The sequence below is a fragment of the Bos indicus x Bos taurus genome, chromosome 19, assembly GCF_003369695.1.
Source record: "Bos indicus x Bos taurus breed Angus x Brahman F1 hybrid chromosome 19, Bos_hybrid_MaternalHap_v2.0, whole genome shotgun sequence".
In the NCBI taxonomy this organism is placed as follows: domain Eukaryota; kingdom Metazoa; phylum Chordata; class Mammalia; order Artiodactyla; family Bovidae; genus Bos; species Bos indicus x Bos taurus.
Window position 1 is genome coordinate 47,549,030 of NC_040094.1, and position 14,455 is coordinate 47,563,484.

The 14,455-nt window shown below is 37.9% G+C and overlaps 1 protein-coding gene across 1 annotated transcript in view; it reads left to right on the top strand.

Annotated features, from left to right (window-relative positions):
• EFCAB13 (EF-hand calcium binding domain 13) overlaps positions 1–14,137 on the top strand; it is a 100,325-nt gene extending 86,188 nt beyond the window's left edge. The window contains exons 14-17 of the mRNA XM_027519290.1: positions 879–1,022; positions 9,003–9,074; positions 12,644–12,784; positions 14,033–14,137. Coding sequence (XP_027375091.1) covers positions 879–1,022; positions 9,003–9,074; positions 12,644–12,784; positions 14,033–14,130 — 455 coding nt within the window. The 3' untranslated portion in view covers positions 14,131–14,137. The remainder of the gene's footprint in view (positions 1–878; positions 1,023–9,002; positions 9,075–12,643; positions 12,785–14,032) is intronic.
• The last annotated feature ends 318 nt before the right edge of the window (positions 14,138–14,455 follow it).

Below are 14,455 nucleotides of genomic sequence, written 5' to 3' on the forward strand. Positions count from 1 at the left end.
GCTTATTCTTTCCCTAGTCTTTACTAACTCAGCTACTGACCCTACTCTCCACCCAGCTGCTCAGGTCTCAAACCTAGAAGTTCTTCGTGGTCCCAGTCCCCCTAGACTGTCATTCAGTTCATCATTAAATGCTCTCTCAGCTTTATGCTCAAAATATATCCTATGTTGGTTCACTTCTCATCATCTCCATCGTTTTCACCCTTGTTGACGCCACTGTCATTTTTTCTGTGAACTGCTACCACTGACATTTTTCAAAAGCTTCCTAACTGCCTGGTCTTCAGAAAGTTCATGGTCTACATAGCAATAGAATAATCTTTTATACTTTTGTAATAAGATAATTTCATTTCCCTGTTAAAACTTTACAAAGGTTTTCTGTTGGAGTTTTAATAAAACAAAATTTCCTTCCATAGTCTGCAGTGGTATAGTGAAGAGGAAATAGTTATCCAGAAAAGGATTTTGTGGGGAGATACAGAGAAAAAGATATTTAATTCATGGTTTTATCAGTTGGACATGTTTGTGAATTCAGGCTATTGTATGGCAAAACCAATACAATATTGTAAAGTTAAAAAATAAAATAAAAAAATCTATAGTTCAATGAAAGTTATTCTTTATAATGATTATTTAGGGGTGCTTAGTTATTTTTAAGTTTCCTTATATATGGAACTATAAGTTCTTGAAATATTTTAGAATCTTCAAAGATACACTTAATTTTATATTATTTTATTATATTTTAATATTTGGAAGTTGGCAATTAATTTATCTCTATTTGTTATTCTTAACCATAAAAATCTCAATTCATAACTATTCCAGATAATAGTTTGCTGTATTAATTTCTTGAACAAGAATGTTGTAAAACATGTGTTTTATGTACCCTTTAGTATTGCCTGATACTATTGAAAACTTCCACAATCTCAGCAAAGAAAAGATGAGTGCTCCTGACCTGTGGAATACTCTGTCTAATTTGAACAATAATTTAAACAAAGATGAATTCATGACTGCACTGAAATTGGCAACAGCTGATGGTGAGTATTTCAAATACTAAAATTAAAAGATATATGGTTTTATCTTCTGCCAATCTTTATTTATCCTTATACCTTGTATTTGGTTGATATGCCAGGATATACATTTAGGAAATGTAAAGAAAGCTCATATTGTTTGACTGTCCTATAGAAAATAATTAGTATCTAATATATTACTGCTCTACATTGATCAAATATGCATTGACTGTAACCGGATGAGGCCAAACTGAATCCAAGTTTGGCTACTTGTCGCTTGAAAGGCCAATACTCAGGAGAAAAGTATTGGTGGAAATGGAGAAAGTTGCTTTATTCAGGCCAGCAACCTGGAAAGATGGTAGACCAATGTCCTAAGACCATTTCCAAGTTGCCAGTTAGGAGTCAAAGGTTTTAATGCCAGTGTGAGGGAGGGACCTACATGGTGCATGAACAGCTTGTGCACAATTCTTGGATTGGTTGGTATTGATGGATTAGTTTAACTTTATCAGCATAACTTTTCAGGCATCATCAACCCTCTGACTTTAACCCATCTGGGGTCTACATGCTTATGGTCAGCAGTTTTCATCTGATGAAGTCTACTTCCTGTAGAAATAATTTGAGAATGTGTGTTAGACCCTGATCTATTAATAAATCTTTCTGGGAACTGGGAATTCAGTGACTCTGCTGTGTAACTGGTTTGTAGTTTAAATTTGTTACCAGTTTCCTGGCCCAACAGCTAGCTGTGCTTTGTTTTTGTATTTTCACATTTCATAATCACTTACTCTTGAGCCAGCCTTTTGGGACTCGTGGGAGGCCTAAGAGAGTAAAGCTTTTCTATACATAAAAGGCAGGTGGAAGATATGTAGGTGGTGGTCTGTCCTGGGAAGGCAGAAGGCCTGATAGGGTCCTGCTTGGTTACTTGACTACTTTTAAGTTCCATAATATGTTAATAGAAAATGGAATATCCCAGTGAACACAGGGAGTTAGGAAAATGGTTTATATCCCAGTTTTATTAATACTTCTTGGGATAGTCGTGTTGTTTGGTTGAAATAGGCTTTTATTTAATTTGTTAGGAAAACACATTTGCTGGTGGCTACCACCTGTGCCTCGTTAGGAAGTAAGAAAAGATTCACACAAAACAAAAAAAAGTTCACAAAAATACTATAAAAAAAGACAATAGAATAAAATTTTAAAAATAAATACTCCATTATATACTGCTGATATTTTGCATTTAGGAAAGAAAGAGTCCATAGCTACATGTGATCATTTCTACTCTCTCATATTCTTAGTACCCTGAAGTTACAAATGTATTTTTATACTCTTTTGTGTAGAATGTTTATGCAGGACTAGCCTAGTAACATAAGCATGCTGTCTGGGGTCTTTATCAAAAATTGTCATCCTCTGTGAGTGTTATTATCCCCCTTTTCTCCTTTAATTGAGGCTGGTAATTTTAGACTTTAAGCATGTGGATTGTTTTATTTATTGGGATATATGAGGTAAGAAGGGTTGATTTAAACAGAAGGGTAATTTTCTGGTAGTAGGGATTTCCTTCCCCCCACCCCTCTTTTCCTCTGTGGCAAAGTTTCAGGTTCTTTTGATACAGTGAGTGGAAGTTGTGGGCAACATGTGCCAGAGAAAATATCATATAGCATTTATTTTAATCAGACCAATAAAACATTTTATGCATTATGAAAATAACTCAGCTGTCTATAAAACCACTTACTGTGGTAATAAAGCTGGTCAAATGGTATCCTGCTGCTGCTGCTGTTGCTGCTGCTTGCTGCTAAGTCGCTTCAGTCGTGTCCGACTCTCTGTGACCCCATAAACGGCAGCTCACCAGGCTCCCCCGTCCCTGGGATTCTCCAGGCAAGAACACTGGAATGGGTTGCCATTTCCTTCTCCAATGCATGAAAGTGAAAAGTGAAAGTGAAGTCCTATTCATTATTATATACTTGTGAAGCAAAAATGTAGTATGTAAAATGTGGATTATTTTACCATCTAAATCTGAATATACACAAGATATTGAAAACTATATGTGGACTTCATCTGTCGTACTATTTCTTCTTTTAACTTTAATCCTTTTATACAAAGTGATTTGGTTCTTATTTTAGTGTACATGGGTGCTCAGTCGCTTCAGTTGTGTCTGAGTCTTTTGACCCTGTGGACTGTAGCCTGAGAGGCTTCTCTCCCATGGGATTCTCTAGGCAAAAGTACTGGAGGAGATTGCTGTGCACTTCTCCAGGGGATCTTCTCAGCCCAGGGATTGAACCTGCGTCTATAAGCTTATGTCTCCTGCATTGGCAGACGTTCTTTACCACTAGTGCCATCTAGGAAGCCCCATTTTATTGCTGTGGTTTGCAAAGTTTTGAAATTCTTTATTTTTGGTTTTTGTTTATATTTGGTGCTGTTAAATCAGTGGAATTCTTTGGTTCCAAATGAAATCTTGTAGAGTACCCCAATGTATAAAAAATAAGAGTTGAGTTCTTATGATCAAAGTAGGTAACATGACTAAGTGAACTGATAAAGCATCTCAACACATCTTTAGAAATATGAGAAAGAACTCAAGAATTATTGTCCTAAAATAATCATTTGACCAGGTTATGTTAAAAAGAAAAAAAAAACAAAACAGATTTAGGTTCCCTCTAAGTGAATTACTTCCTGGCTGTTGATGGTATTCCATATTGACTCCTCAGTATTTTAAAGTATATTTAAAATGAAAAAATTAATTTTATGATGATTAGAAAAATGCATTGAAAAGTGTGTGTATCATTTGGAAAATTCAGAAATGCTTCCCAAATATCAACTTATATACCTTTTGAGTCCCTCCCTGTTTCTGATGAAAGACCTAAATGAAGAGAGTTGAGGTTGAGCCAAAATATGTCAGGATGATGTAGAAATACTTAAGGGGGATGTGAGAGGCTGAATCCATAGACTAGGAATTATATGGAGGAAATCATTATAGTTGTAGCCAGGCATAAAGACTTCAGATACTCTCTTCTCTTCTGGTTTCTCCAGCTTTACTTGTTTTAGGTTTTTAAACTTAAACTGAGATGTATTTGTTCTATTTCTCCTGACTCTGACCTCTGATGGAATTGAAATTAGCTAAATAACTTTTTTCTTTTGGGTTTGACAACCTGATTCAGAACTTGTCTTTGTGATATTGCTATTTTTGTTTATACTTGTTAAAGTTAAGTCTGAATATTTATTTCAGGCTCTAACTTTGAAACCTGGTATTTGTTGTGGTTAACCTTGTGTTGGTGGTTTAGCAAAGAATGAGTGCCAAATTCTAAAATCTCTGTCTACCCACATGTCTTTTCATAGAACATATTTAAATATACCCAAGGAATCTTTTCTAAAACCTGTGGTTGCTTTTCTGTTTCAGCATATGTAAGAACTCAAGGACCAAATGGAATTATAGGTCACAGAGATTTGTGTCCATTGGTAAACAGGCCCAACCCTAGATGCAGATTTTGTTAAAGCACCTGCTAGTGTTATTGGCACCTGGTGACCTCAGATGCTCCTTGTTTGTTTGCTTTTTTCTTTTCTTTCTTTTATAATTCTAAATAGCTGAATTTAGTTGTATTTGAATATATGAGCTGGATTCAGAGGAATCTCCACTTAGGTGACTGAGCTGCAATGCCTACTGCTTACTTTAAGCTGGTCTTTGAAAGTGAAAAGTGAAGTAGCTCAGTCGTGCCAGACTCTTTGTGACCCCGTGGACTGTAGCCTACCAGGCTCCTCGCTCCATGGGATTCTCTAGGCAAGAATACTGGAGTGGGTTGCCATTTCCTTCCCCAGGGGATCTTCCTGACTCAGAGATCGAACCCGGGTCTCCCACATTGCAGGCAGACGCTTTAACCTCTGAGCCACCAGGGGAGCCCCTTAAAGCTGGTCTTGAGAAGGTCTTTTTGTAACCAGTCTTAGAAAATTTGATTATCTTGCTTTGCTGGTTGATATGAGGCTGGTAGGAGATTATCCAGAGTAACAGAATATAAAATAATCATGGGAAATGGGATACAGAAACTCTTTGTATCCTTTTCTACCCTTTCTCCCCACATCAGAGAGATACCTGACATATTTAAGGCAGAGCTCTTATAGTTAGGGAGATGTAGGGCCCTACTAAGGGGCTTCCCTAGTGGCTCAGAGATTAAGAATCTGCCTACAATGTGGGAGCCACAGGAGACGTGGGTTTGATCCCTAAGTCAGGAAGAACCCGTGGAGAAGAGCATGGCAACCCACTCCAGTATTCTTGCCTAGAGAATCCCATGGATGGGCTACAGTTCATAGGGACACAAAGAGTTGCACACGACTGAAGCGACTTAGTATGGCTCAACAGGGCAAAGTGAAAGTGAAGTCGCTCAGTCGTGTCTGACTCTTTGTGACCCCATGGACTGTAGCCTACCATGCTTTTCTGTCCATGGGGTTTTCCAGGCAAGAGTACTGGAGTGGGTTGCCATTTCCTTCCCCAGGGGATCTTCCCGACCCAGGGATCGAACCCGGGTCTCCTGCATTGTAGGCAGATGCTTTACCATCTGCACCACCAGGAGGTCAACAGGGCAGGGTCCTACTAAAAGACAGAAGCTGGAAAAATGCAATAAAGATACATGCTCTTACTAGAGAGTATGGTTCCTAAAAATCCAAGTGTTAATTTGAAAGCCAAGGAAAGATAAAAGACAAGACACTGTTGGTTGTAGCTATATGTGTATATATATTTCCAGTTTTATTGTATCAGGTCAGATCAGTCGCTCAGTCGTGTCCAACTCTTTGTGACCCCATGAACCCCAGCACGCCAGGCCTCCCTGTCCATCACCAACTCCCGGAGTTCACCCAGACTCACATCCATCGAGTCAGTGATGCCATCCAGCCATCTCATCCTCTGTCGTCCCCTTCTCCTCCTGCCCCCAATCCCTCCCAGCATCAGTCTTTTCCAATGAGTCAACACTTCGCATGAAGTGGCCAAAGTACTGGAGTTTCAACTTTAGCATCATTCCTTCCAAAGAAATCCCAGGGCTGATCTCCTTCAGAATGGACTGGCTGGATCTCCTTGCAGACCAGGGGACTCTCAAGAGTCTTCTCCAACACCACAGTTCAAAAGCATCAATTCTTCGGCGCTCAGCCTTCTTCACAGTCCAACTCTCACATCCATACATGACCACAGGAAAAACCATAGCCTTGACTAGACGAACCTTTGTTGGCAAAGTAATATCTCTGCTTTTCAATATGCTATCTAGGTTGGTCATAACTTTCTTTCCAAGGAGTAAGCGTCTTTTAATTTCATGGCTGCAGTCACCATCTGCAGTGATTTTTGAGCCCAGAAAAATAAAGTCTGACACTGTTTCCACTGTTTCCCCATCTATTTCCCATGAAGTGATGGGACTGGATGCCATGATCTTCGTTTTCTGAATGTTGAGCTTTAAGCCAACTTTTTCACTCTCTTCTTTCACTTTCATCAAGAGGCTTTTGAGTTCCTCTTCACTTTCTGCCATAAGGGTGGTGTCATCTGCATATCTGAGGTTATTGATATTTCTCCCGGCAATCTTGATTCCAGCTTGTGTTTCTTCCAGTCCAGCATTTCTCATGATGTACTCTGCATAGAAGTTAAATAAGCAGGGTGACAATATACAGCCTTGACGTACTCCTTTTCCTATTTGGAACCAGTCTGTTGTTCCATGTCCAGTTCTAACTGTTGCTTCCTGACCTGCATACAGATTTCTCAAGAGGCAGGTCAGGTGGTCTGGTATTCCCATCTCTTTCAGAATTTTCCACAGTTTATTGTGATCCACACAGTCAAAGGCTTTGGCATAGTCAATAAAGCAGAAATAGATGTTTTTCTGGAACTGTCTTGCTTTTTCCATGATCCAGTGGATGTTGGCAATTTGATCTCTGGTGCCTCTGCCTTTTCTAAAACCAGCTTGAACATCAGGAAGTTCACCGTTCACATATTGCTGAAGCCTGGCTTGGAGAATTTTGAGCATTACTTTACTAGCGTGTGAGATAAGTGCAATTGTGCAGTAATTTGAGCATTCTTTGGCATTGCCTTTCTTTGGGATTGGAATGAAAACTGACCTTGTCCAGTCCTGTGGCCACTGCTGAGTTTTCCAAATTTGCTGGCATATTGAGTGCAGCACTTTCACAGCATCATCTTTCAGGATTTGGAATAGCTCAACTGGAATTCTGTCACCTCCACCAGCTTTGTTCGTAGTGATGCTTTCTAAGGCCCACTTGACTTCACATTCCAGGATGTCTGGCTCTAGGTGAGTGATCACACCGTCGTGATTATCTGGGTCGTGAAGCTCTTTTTTGTACAGTTCTTCTGTGTATTCTTGCCACCTCTTCTTAATATTTTCTGCTTCTGTTAGGTCCATACCATTTCTGTCCTTTATTGAGCCCATCTTTGCTCATTTTCTTGAAGAGATCTCTAGTCTTTCCCATTCTGTTGTTTTCCTCTATTTCTTTGCATTGATCGCTGAAGAAGGCTTTCTTATCTCTTCTTGCTATTCTTTGGAACTCTGCATTCAGATGTTTATATCTTTCCTTTTCTCCTTTGCTTTTGGCTTCTTTTCTTTTCACAGCTACTTGTAAGGCCTCCTCAGACAGCCATTTTGCTTTTTTGCATTTCTTTTCCATAGGGATGGTCTTGATCATAATTGTATATAAAATGCATACTATTATGATTGAAAGATGTAGTGGAAGGATTAACAAGATCAAGATAATTAACACATTTACACCCATTACCTCATATATTTAATTTTGTGTGTGTGTGAATGATGAGAATGCTTAACATCTAATCTCAGCAACTTTCAGGTGTAAACTGCCATATTTTCAACTATAATCACCATGTTGTACGTTAGATTTTATTCTGAATTTATTATTCTTTTTCTTTTATTGAACCTCTTTTTCTTATAACTGAAAGTTTGTGCCCTTTGACCTATGCTTCTCCATTTCCCCTTCCCCCAGCCCCTATCTACTTTATGTTTCTATTAAACTGTTTTCTTTTTTTAGATTCCACATATAAGTAATACCGTACAGTACTTGTCTTTCTCTGTTTGGCTTATTTCACATAATGAAATGTATAATGCCCTGCAGGCTTATCTATATTGTCACAAATGGCAGAATTTCCTTTTTTTATGGCTAATTAATAGTCCATCATGTATATATAATAAAAAAAGGTGGGGGATGATTGGATCATGTGGTAGTTCTATATTTAATTTTTTTGAGGAACCACTGTACTTTAAAAACAATGACTGTACCCATTTACATTCCAATCAACAGTATATAAGAGTTCCTTTTCCTCTATATCCTCACGAGTATCTGTTATTTATTTTTGGTAATAGCCACCCTAACAGATGTGAGATGATATCTTGTTGTGGTTTTGATTTGTATTTCCTTGATGATTAGTGATATTAAACACCTTTTCATATACTTTTTGGCCTTTGTAGCTATATATGTAAGCTCTAGGCAAGGTCTTATCTGCTGTCGATACACTTTCTGCTTATACTGTATTCTAGTCTATGATCATAAACTATAATAATTCTAAATCCTTGAATTAATTTTCCCTGTTTCAGATTCAGAAAACAAAGCGCTTGTCACTTTGACTTTGTAATCTAATACTTATGTATTTTTGTGTAAGAAATAGGTGTAAACATCAATCAGAAATTCTAGCTATAGAACCATCTGACTTTGGAAAAAGTTTTACATCTGCTACAGTATTTTTATCTTCAAACATTTGAAAGGCTAAAATTAAATTGAGATTTGTCTCTTAGTTTTATTTCTAGTGATACGGATTGCATAGTTTCTCTTGACTATTGGAAATGAAAATCTCAGCCTGATTTCTGCAGCCATAAGGTTTATTCATTCCATAAAATTAATCTTTTGGTCACTCAACAATATACAAAGGAAATATAACTCTTATGAATACATCAAGTAATTTACATTTTCAAAGATTTCTTTATTGAATCCAACTTTTGCTTCAGTGAGGCTGATTTATTTAAAATGTTTTTCTTACAGAAGGTGACAAAGTACAGATTGAAGAATTTGCAAAAGTGGTAAAGGAAATGCATGATACCTCCAAGTTAGAAGGTAAGTATTGGATTACTTGTGACTATTAAATTTATTTTTATTGAAGGGATGCCTTTGGTTTTGCTTTTTATCTTTTCTGGTTGTGCTAATTTCTGATTAACATATTGACATTGATCTATTTATAGGTAGGCAGAGCTTGGTTTTGATTAAAAGTTGACAGGTTTCTTAATGAAAGAAAAAGGTTTTTTGTAGAAAGGGACCTGCTTAAACCTATTTTTAACTCTTTTTGTTTTTAGGACTTTATATATAGAGTCAGCTACTGGCCTTACAATTTTTCCAGATATGAAAATTCTATATATCATTTTAAGCCTCAGACTTAGGACTCCATCCTGTGTATAGGCTTCTATATTATATAATTTCTCATAAATCTTTTGCTTCTTTAATAGACACTTATCATGTTCCTTTTGCTTATTTAATAGACACTTATCATGTTTTTGTTAAATATCAGAGAGATCATGTGCAGTTCAGTGGCACAGGTTTTCTATTATTTGACTTCCATTTTGGCTTAAAAGTTAAAGATGTAGGACTGAAACCAATGAAGATAGTGCTTGTGGGGTTTGTGCACTTTCTTGTTTGGAAAATATGTTTAAAACAGTATTACTGGTGATTTATTTGAATAACCATTCAAATGACTATTTGATCAGTGAGCACTCTTGAAAAGAATGACAACTCAGACAAATGTTAGGGAAACCAATGCAGAGTCATTTCTGTGTGCAAAGAAGTACACAATATACTTTATAGATTTTCAATACATAGGCTTTCTTGGCATATGAAATACCCACCACTAGAGCTCTCTGAAGGAGATCAGCCCTAGGATTTTTCTGGAGGGAATGATGCTGAAGCTGAAACTCCAGTACTTTGGCCACCTCATGCGAAGAGTTGACTCATTGGAAAAGACTCTGATGCTGGGAGGGATTGGGGGCAGGAGGAGAAGGGGACGACAGAGGATGAGATGGCTGGATGGCATCACTGACTCGATGCATGTGAGTCTGAGTGAACTCCGGGAGTTGGTGATGGACAGGGAGGCCTGGCGTGCTGCGATTCATGGGGTTACAAAGAGTCAGACATGACTGAGCGACTTGAACTGAACTGAACTGAACTGAGAGCTCTCTTTTAGGTTAAGAAATGTATTTAATATTTTCTGGTTTACATATAAGTATTTTACCTGGGTCATAACATAATTAGCATCAACATAGTATAGTAGTTAATTAGATTAGCTAAGGAATAGGAAATAGTGCATAGTAGTAGAAAAGAGCATGGGCTATGGAGTATGATAAGAGATGGGGGTGTGGTTCTTTGACTTATTAGCTGCCTACTCACTCTAGGCCATTCTGATTTCTTCATCTTTAAAACAAGGATGCTAAAAACATCGTGTTTCTCATACAGTTGCCAGGATCAACTGCAAAAATACATATAAAGCATAGTTATTAGGTACATATTATCTGCTTAGCAAATGATAGTTAACTTTGAAATCAGAGAGGAGAGCTCAGATGGTAAGAAAAAAAATGTTGAAATTAAGCCATTGAGAAAGGAGAACAGGTTAGGTACCTGAATCTTGGGCATGGTCACAGGGACTAGGGAGATGGCATTGGCATGTGCCAGTCAGTGCAATATAAGACCAATAACTACAGGGAAGAGTAAACAAGGGCTACCCAAGAAGGAAGGAGTTAACATAGCAGGCCCTCCATTATAACTGATCAGGCTAGTTCACTGTGTCTCCACTGTCCACTGGAGAACTTGGAGGGGCCTGGAGAGGAGGCATAATGTGCAAAGTTCTGTACTTCCCTTCAACAAAGGCACATATAGTCTTAAAGGATTATGGTCAGTGTCTGATCTGGTAGTTTAGGATATTAGGGATGAGACAGGCAATGCTGGGTAATGATGAGGATTAAGAATAGCCATTGGTGTGGATGACTTTGGAAAGAAAGTGAAGGCTTGTTGGCAGTTAAGAAGTCAAGGTGCTCTGAGGTTAGGATCATCCTTATTATCATTGGGTGATAATAGGATATAGAGTTGAGGGAAGATTATGATCAATGTGCCAAAATCCTTAGAGACTATGAAGGAGTGGTCAGGAAGTAATAGAAAATGGTGTCAGAAGGGTGGCATAGTTGAATATCAGGCTTGAACCTTAAAGGGGAGTGATACATTTTGATTGAAGTTGGACTAAAATAGGCTCAAAATAGGCTCAACAGGCAGCAGAAAACCAGGAGAATGGTGCTTTGTTTCTTGGTCCTATGGTATATGGAACATGGGAAGCTGAATAGACTGTACTCAAGATGATTATGCAAGGAAACAGTATTTTAAAGGAAACCAAATTTTAGTTAAGACAAAGAAGAGCTGATACAGGTTTTTAGGTGTTGGCAAAACTCAAATTGCCATCTGCAGTTGTCTCCTAATAATGTTAGGGGAACAGGAAGTGAGGCAGGATCTAAGACACTAAGAATCTGTGATTACCATTTGTAGCTAGTTCTTGTTGGTTTTAATAATTATAATAAAAATGACAATTATTTTATTGCTAGTAATAATGACACTTAATAAACCCTTAGTATATGGTTGGATGGCATCACCGACTCAATGGACATGACTTTGAGCAAGCTCTGGGAGTTGGTGATGGACAGGAAAGCCTGGCATGCTATAGTCCATGGGGTCACAGAGAGTCAGACATGACTGAGCAACTGAACTGACTGAACTGATACGTCTAACATTGTTTTAAATGTTTTTCTTTATATTTTCATATTTAATCTCCATATCAACCTAGTGAGGTAGATACTATTATAATTTCATTTTATATATAAGACAACTGAGATTTATAGAGGGGTTAAGTAGTAAAAATTAGCTCAAGGTCACAGAGTTCCAGGTCACAAATTCCAGGGTCAGGATTTGAATGCAGATCTATCTGACTTAACACTGCCTCCTTTGAAAAGGCTGGATGTGAAGCAAAATTCCAGATGCTAGAATACAATTGAGTCTTGGTAGAATTGAAGAGAAAAGATGAATGAGCCCTCGTGATACTGTGTTTCATATTTTACAGTTTTCATGATTTTAAAATTTATTTCACCTCAATAAATAAAGTTAATTTTGCTTGCTACTATTAGAACTCCATATGTCTGACTCTTTGTGACGCCATGGACTGTAGCCCACCAGGCTCCTCTTTCCAGGCAAGAATACTGGAGTGGGTAGCCATTCCCTTCTCCAGGGGATCTTCCCGGCCCAGGGATTGAATCCAGGTCACATACATTGCAGGCAGATTCTTTACCACTGAGCCACCAGGGAAGCCCAGTAAAATAACTCTTCTGTGTAACTGTAGTGAAAAATTCAGCTATATGAATCATCTTGGTTATGCCAATTTTACATTAGCACCAGAGAAATGTGATAAAGAACTCTTTGTATATTATACTGGTGGACATAGCATTTCCTGAGGTCTGTATTCTTCACTGAGATTTCTTACTCCTCAATTTAGGATGTGATAATAAACCATGGGTTGCCACTGACAAAAGCCTTTAGTGATGGCTACTGCTTTTAAATTCAGAGGCTAGATCAGTTACTAAATAACTTCTTTCTATTTCTAGAATCACAGGAGACTGTCTTAGCTGTTAATTTGCCCGAAGATGACATGATACCTGGGAAGAACTTGGAAGGTTTTCTAGGAGATATTGGAATTAAGTCACCTAAAGAAGTAGAGAAAATTCTTCAGTCGGATTTTGTTTCTGGTAAGCATTTAAATACTTCTATCAGGTAGTCCGTCCTAAAGAAGATCAGTCCTGGGTGTTCATTGGAAGGACTGATGCTGAAGCTGAAACTCCAGTACTCTGGCCACCTCATGCGAAGAATTGACTCAATGGAAAAGACCCTGATGCTGGGAGGGATTAGGGGCAGGAGGAGAAGGGGTCGACAGAGGATGAGATGGCTGGATGGCATCAGCGACTCGATGGACATGAGTTTGGGTAAACTCCGGGACTTGGTGATGGACAGGGAGGCCTGGCGTGCTGTGATTCATGGGGTTGCAAAGAGTCGGACACAACTGAGCGACTGAACTGAATATTTTATTTTCTGTAGGGCTAGTCTTTATAAGTATTCTTTATAAAGAAAGTGCAAGGTCTTTGTTGAAGTAAATTCAATTCCTTTGTTGAGCAAATATCTGTAGGTATTTGCTTGTTATTTTAAATATTGTCTTTGAAAAGGAGTCTTTCCTCATTTGCAGTTATGAGAATAATTTTAACAAGCAGGTTGAAATTTTATGGAGAGTGGGCTTGTTGTAATCCTCTCTCCTCAGATATATCTTAATTTAGTGACTGAAGAGTAGTTTGAATTCAGAACTTGTGAGTAGAAATCCTAGCTTTGTTGCTTTGGGCAGAGTGAAGTTACTGGACTTTAAAAGTTTCTTGGTGTTTTTAGTTTTTTTGCACAGAGCTCATGTATCTACAATCTTATCACAAGGCATTTTGGATGAAAATGAATTCAGAGTATCTGGTAAATAAAACTTTCAAGAATAAATTAAAGCTTTAAAATTTTCAATATAAAAGTGGTATGCTGATTTTGATACTATATACACTTAAATTAGTTTATTTATTTTTGGCTGAACTGGGTCTTGGTTGCTGTGCCTAGGCTTCTTCTAGTTGCATCGAGCAGGGGCTACTTTCTAGGAGCAGTGTACAGGCTTCTCATTGCAGTCGCTTCTCTTGTTGTAGAGCATGGGCTAAAGGCTCTCAGGCTTCAGTAGTTGTGGTGTGGGGGCTCAGCAGCTGCAGCTGGTGGGCTCTAGACCACAGACTCAGTAGTTGTGGTGCATGGGCTTAGTTGTCCCACATCTTGTGGATTCTTCCTAGATCAGGGATCCCCCAAGTATCTTGGCAAGTGGATTCTTAACCACTGGACAACCAGAGAAATCTGATGCTGTATTTTTAATATTATTTTGTCCACAAATTCTTTCTTGTGACCTCTCTTTCTTTTCCTTCCAGAAGACAACATGGTGAATGTTAAAGACTATATGAAGACTCTGAGTGACACCCAGAAATTTTCCAATTTTATTGGTAAGATCTTTATGGTAAACTGTTAAAAAGCAACTCAGGACTCATTCAGAGGTCATCTAGTCAAACACTATATTGGATGCTTAATCTTCTCTGTGGTATCTGTGACAAATGTTTGTTTCATCTATATTTGAGCACTTCCAATTATGGTAAATTTTACTATTTTCTTTTTCATTTAAGAATTGTGCATTTCTGATGGAAAAGACTGGGAAAAAATAAGGTCTTGATCTTTTTCATAGTCAAAATAAGAAAATTGTATTATATGCTAAAGGCAATATTTTCATGTATACCTGTGGTGGATTCATTGCGATATATGGCAAAACCAATACAATATTGTAAAGTTAAAAAATAAAA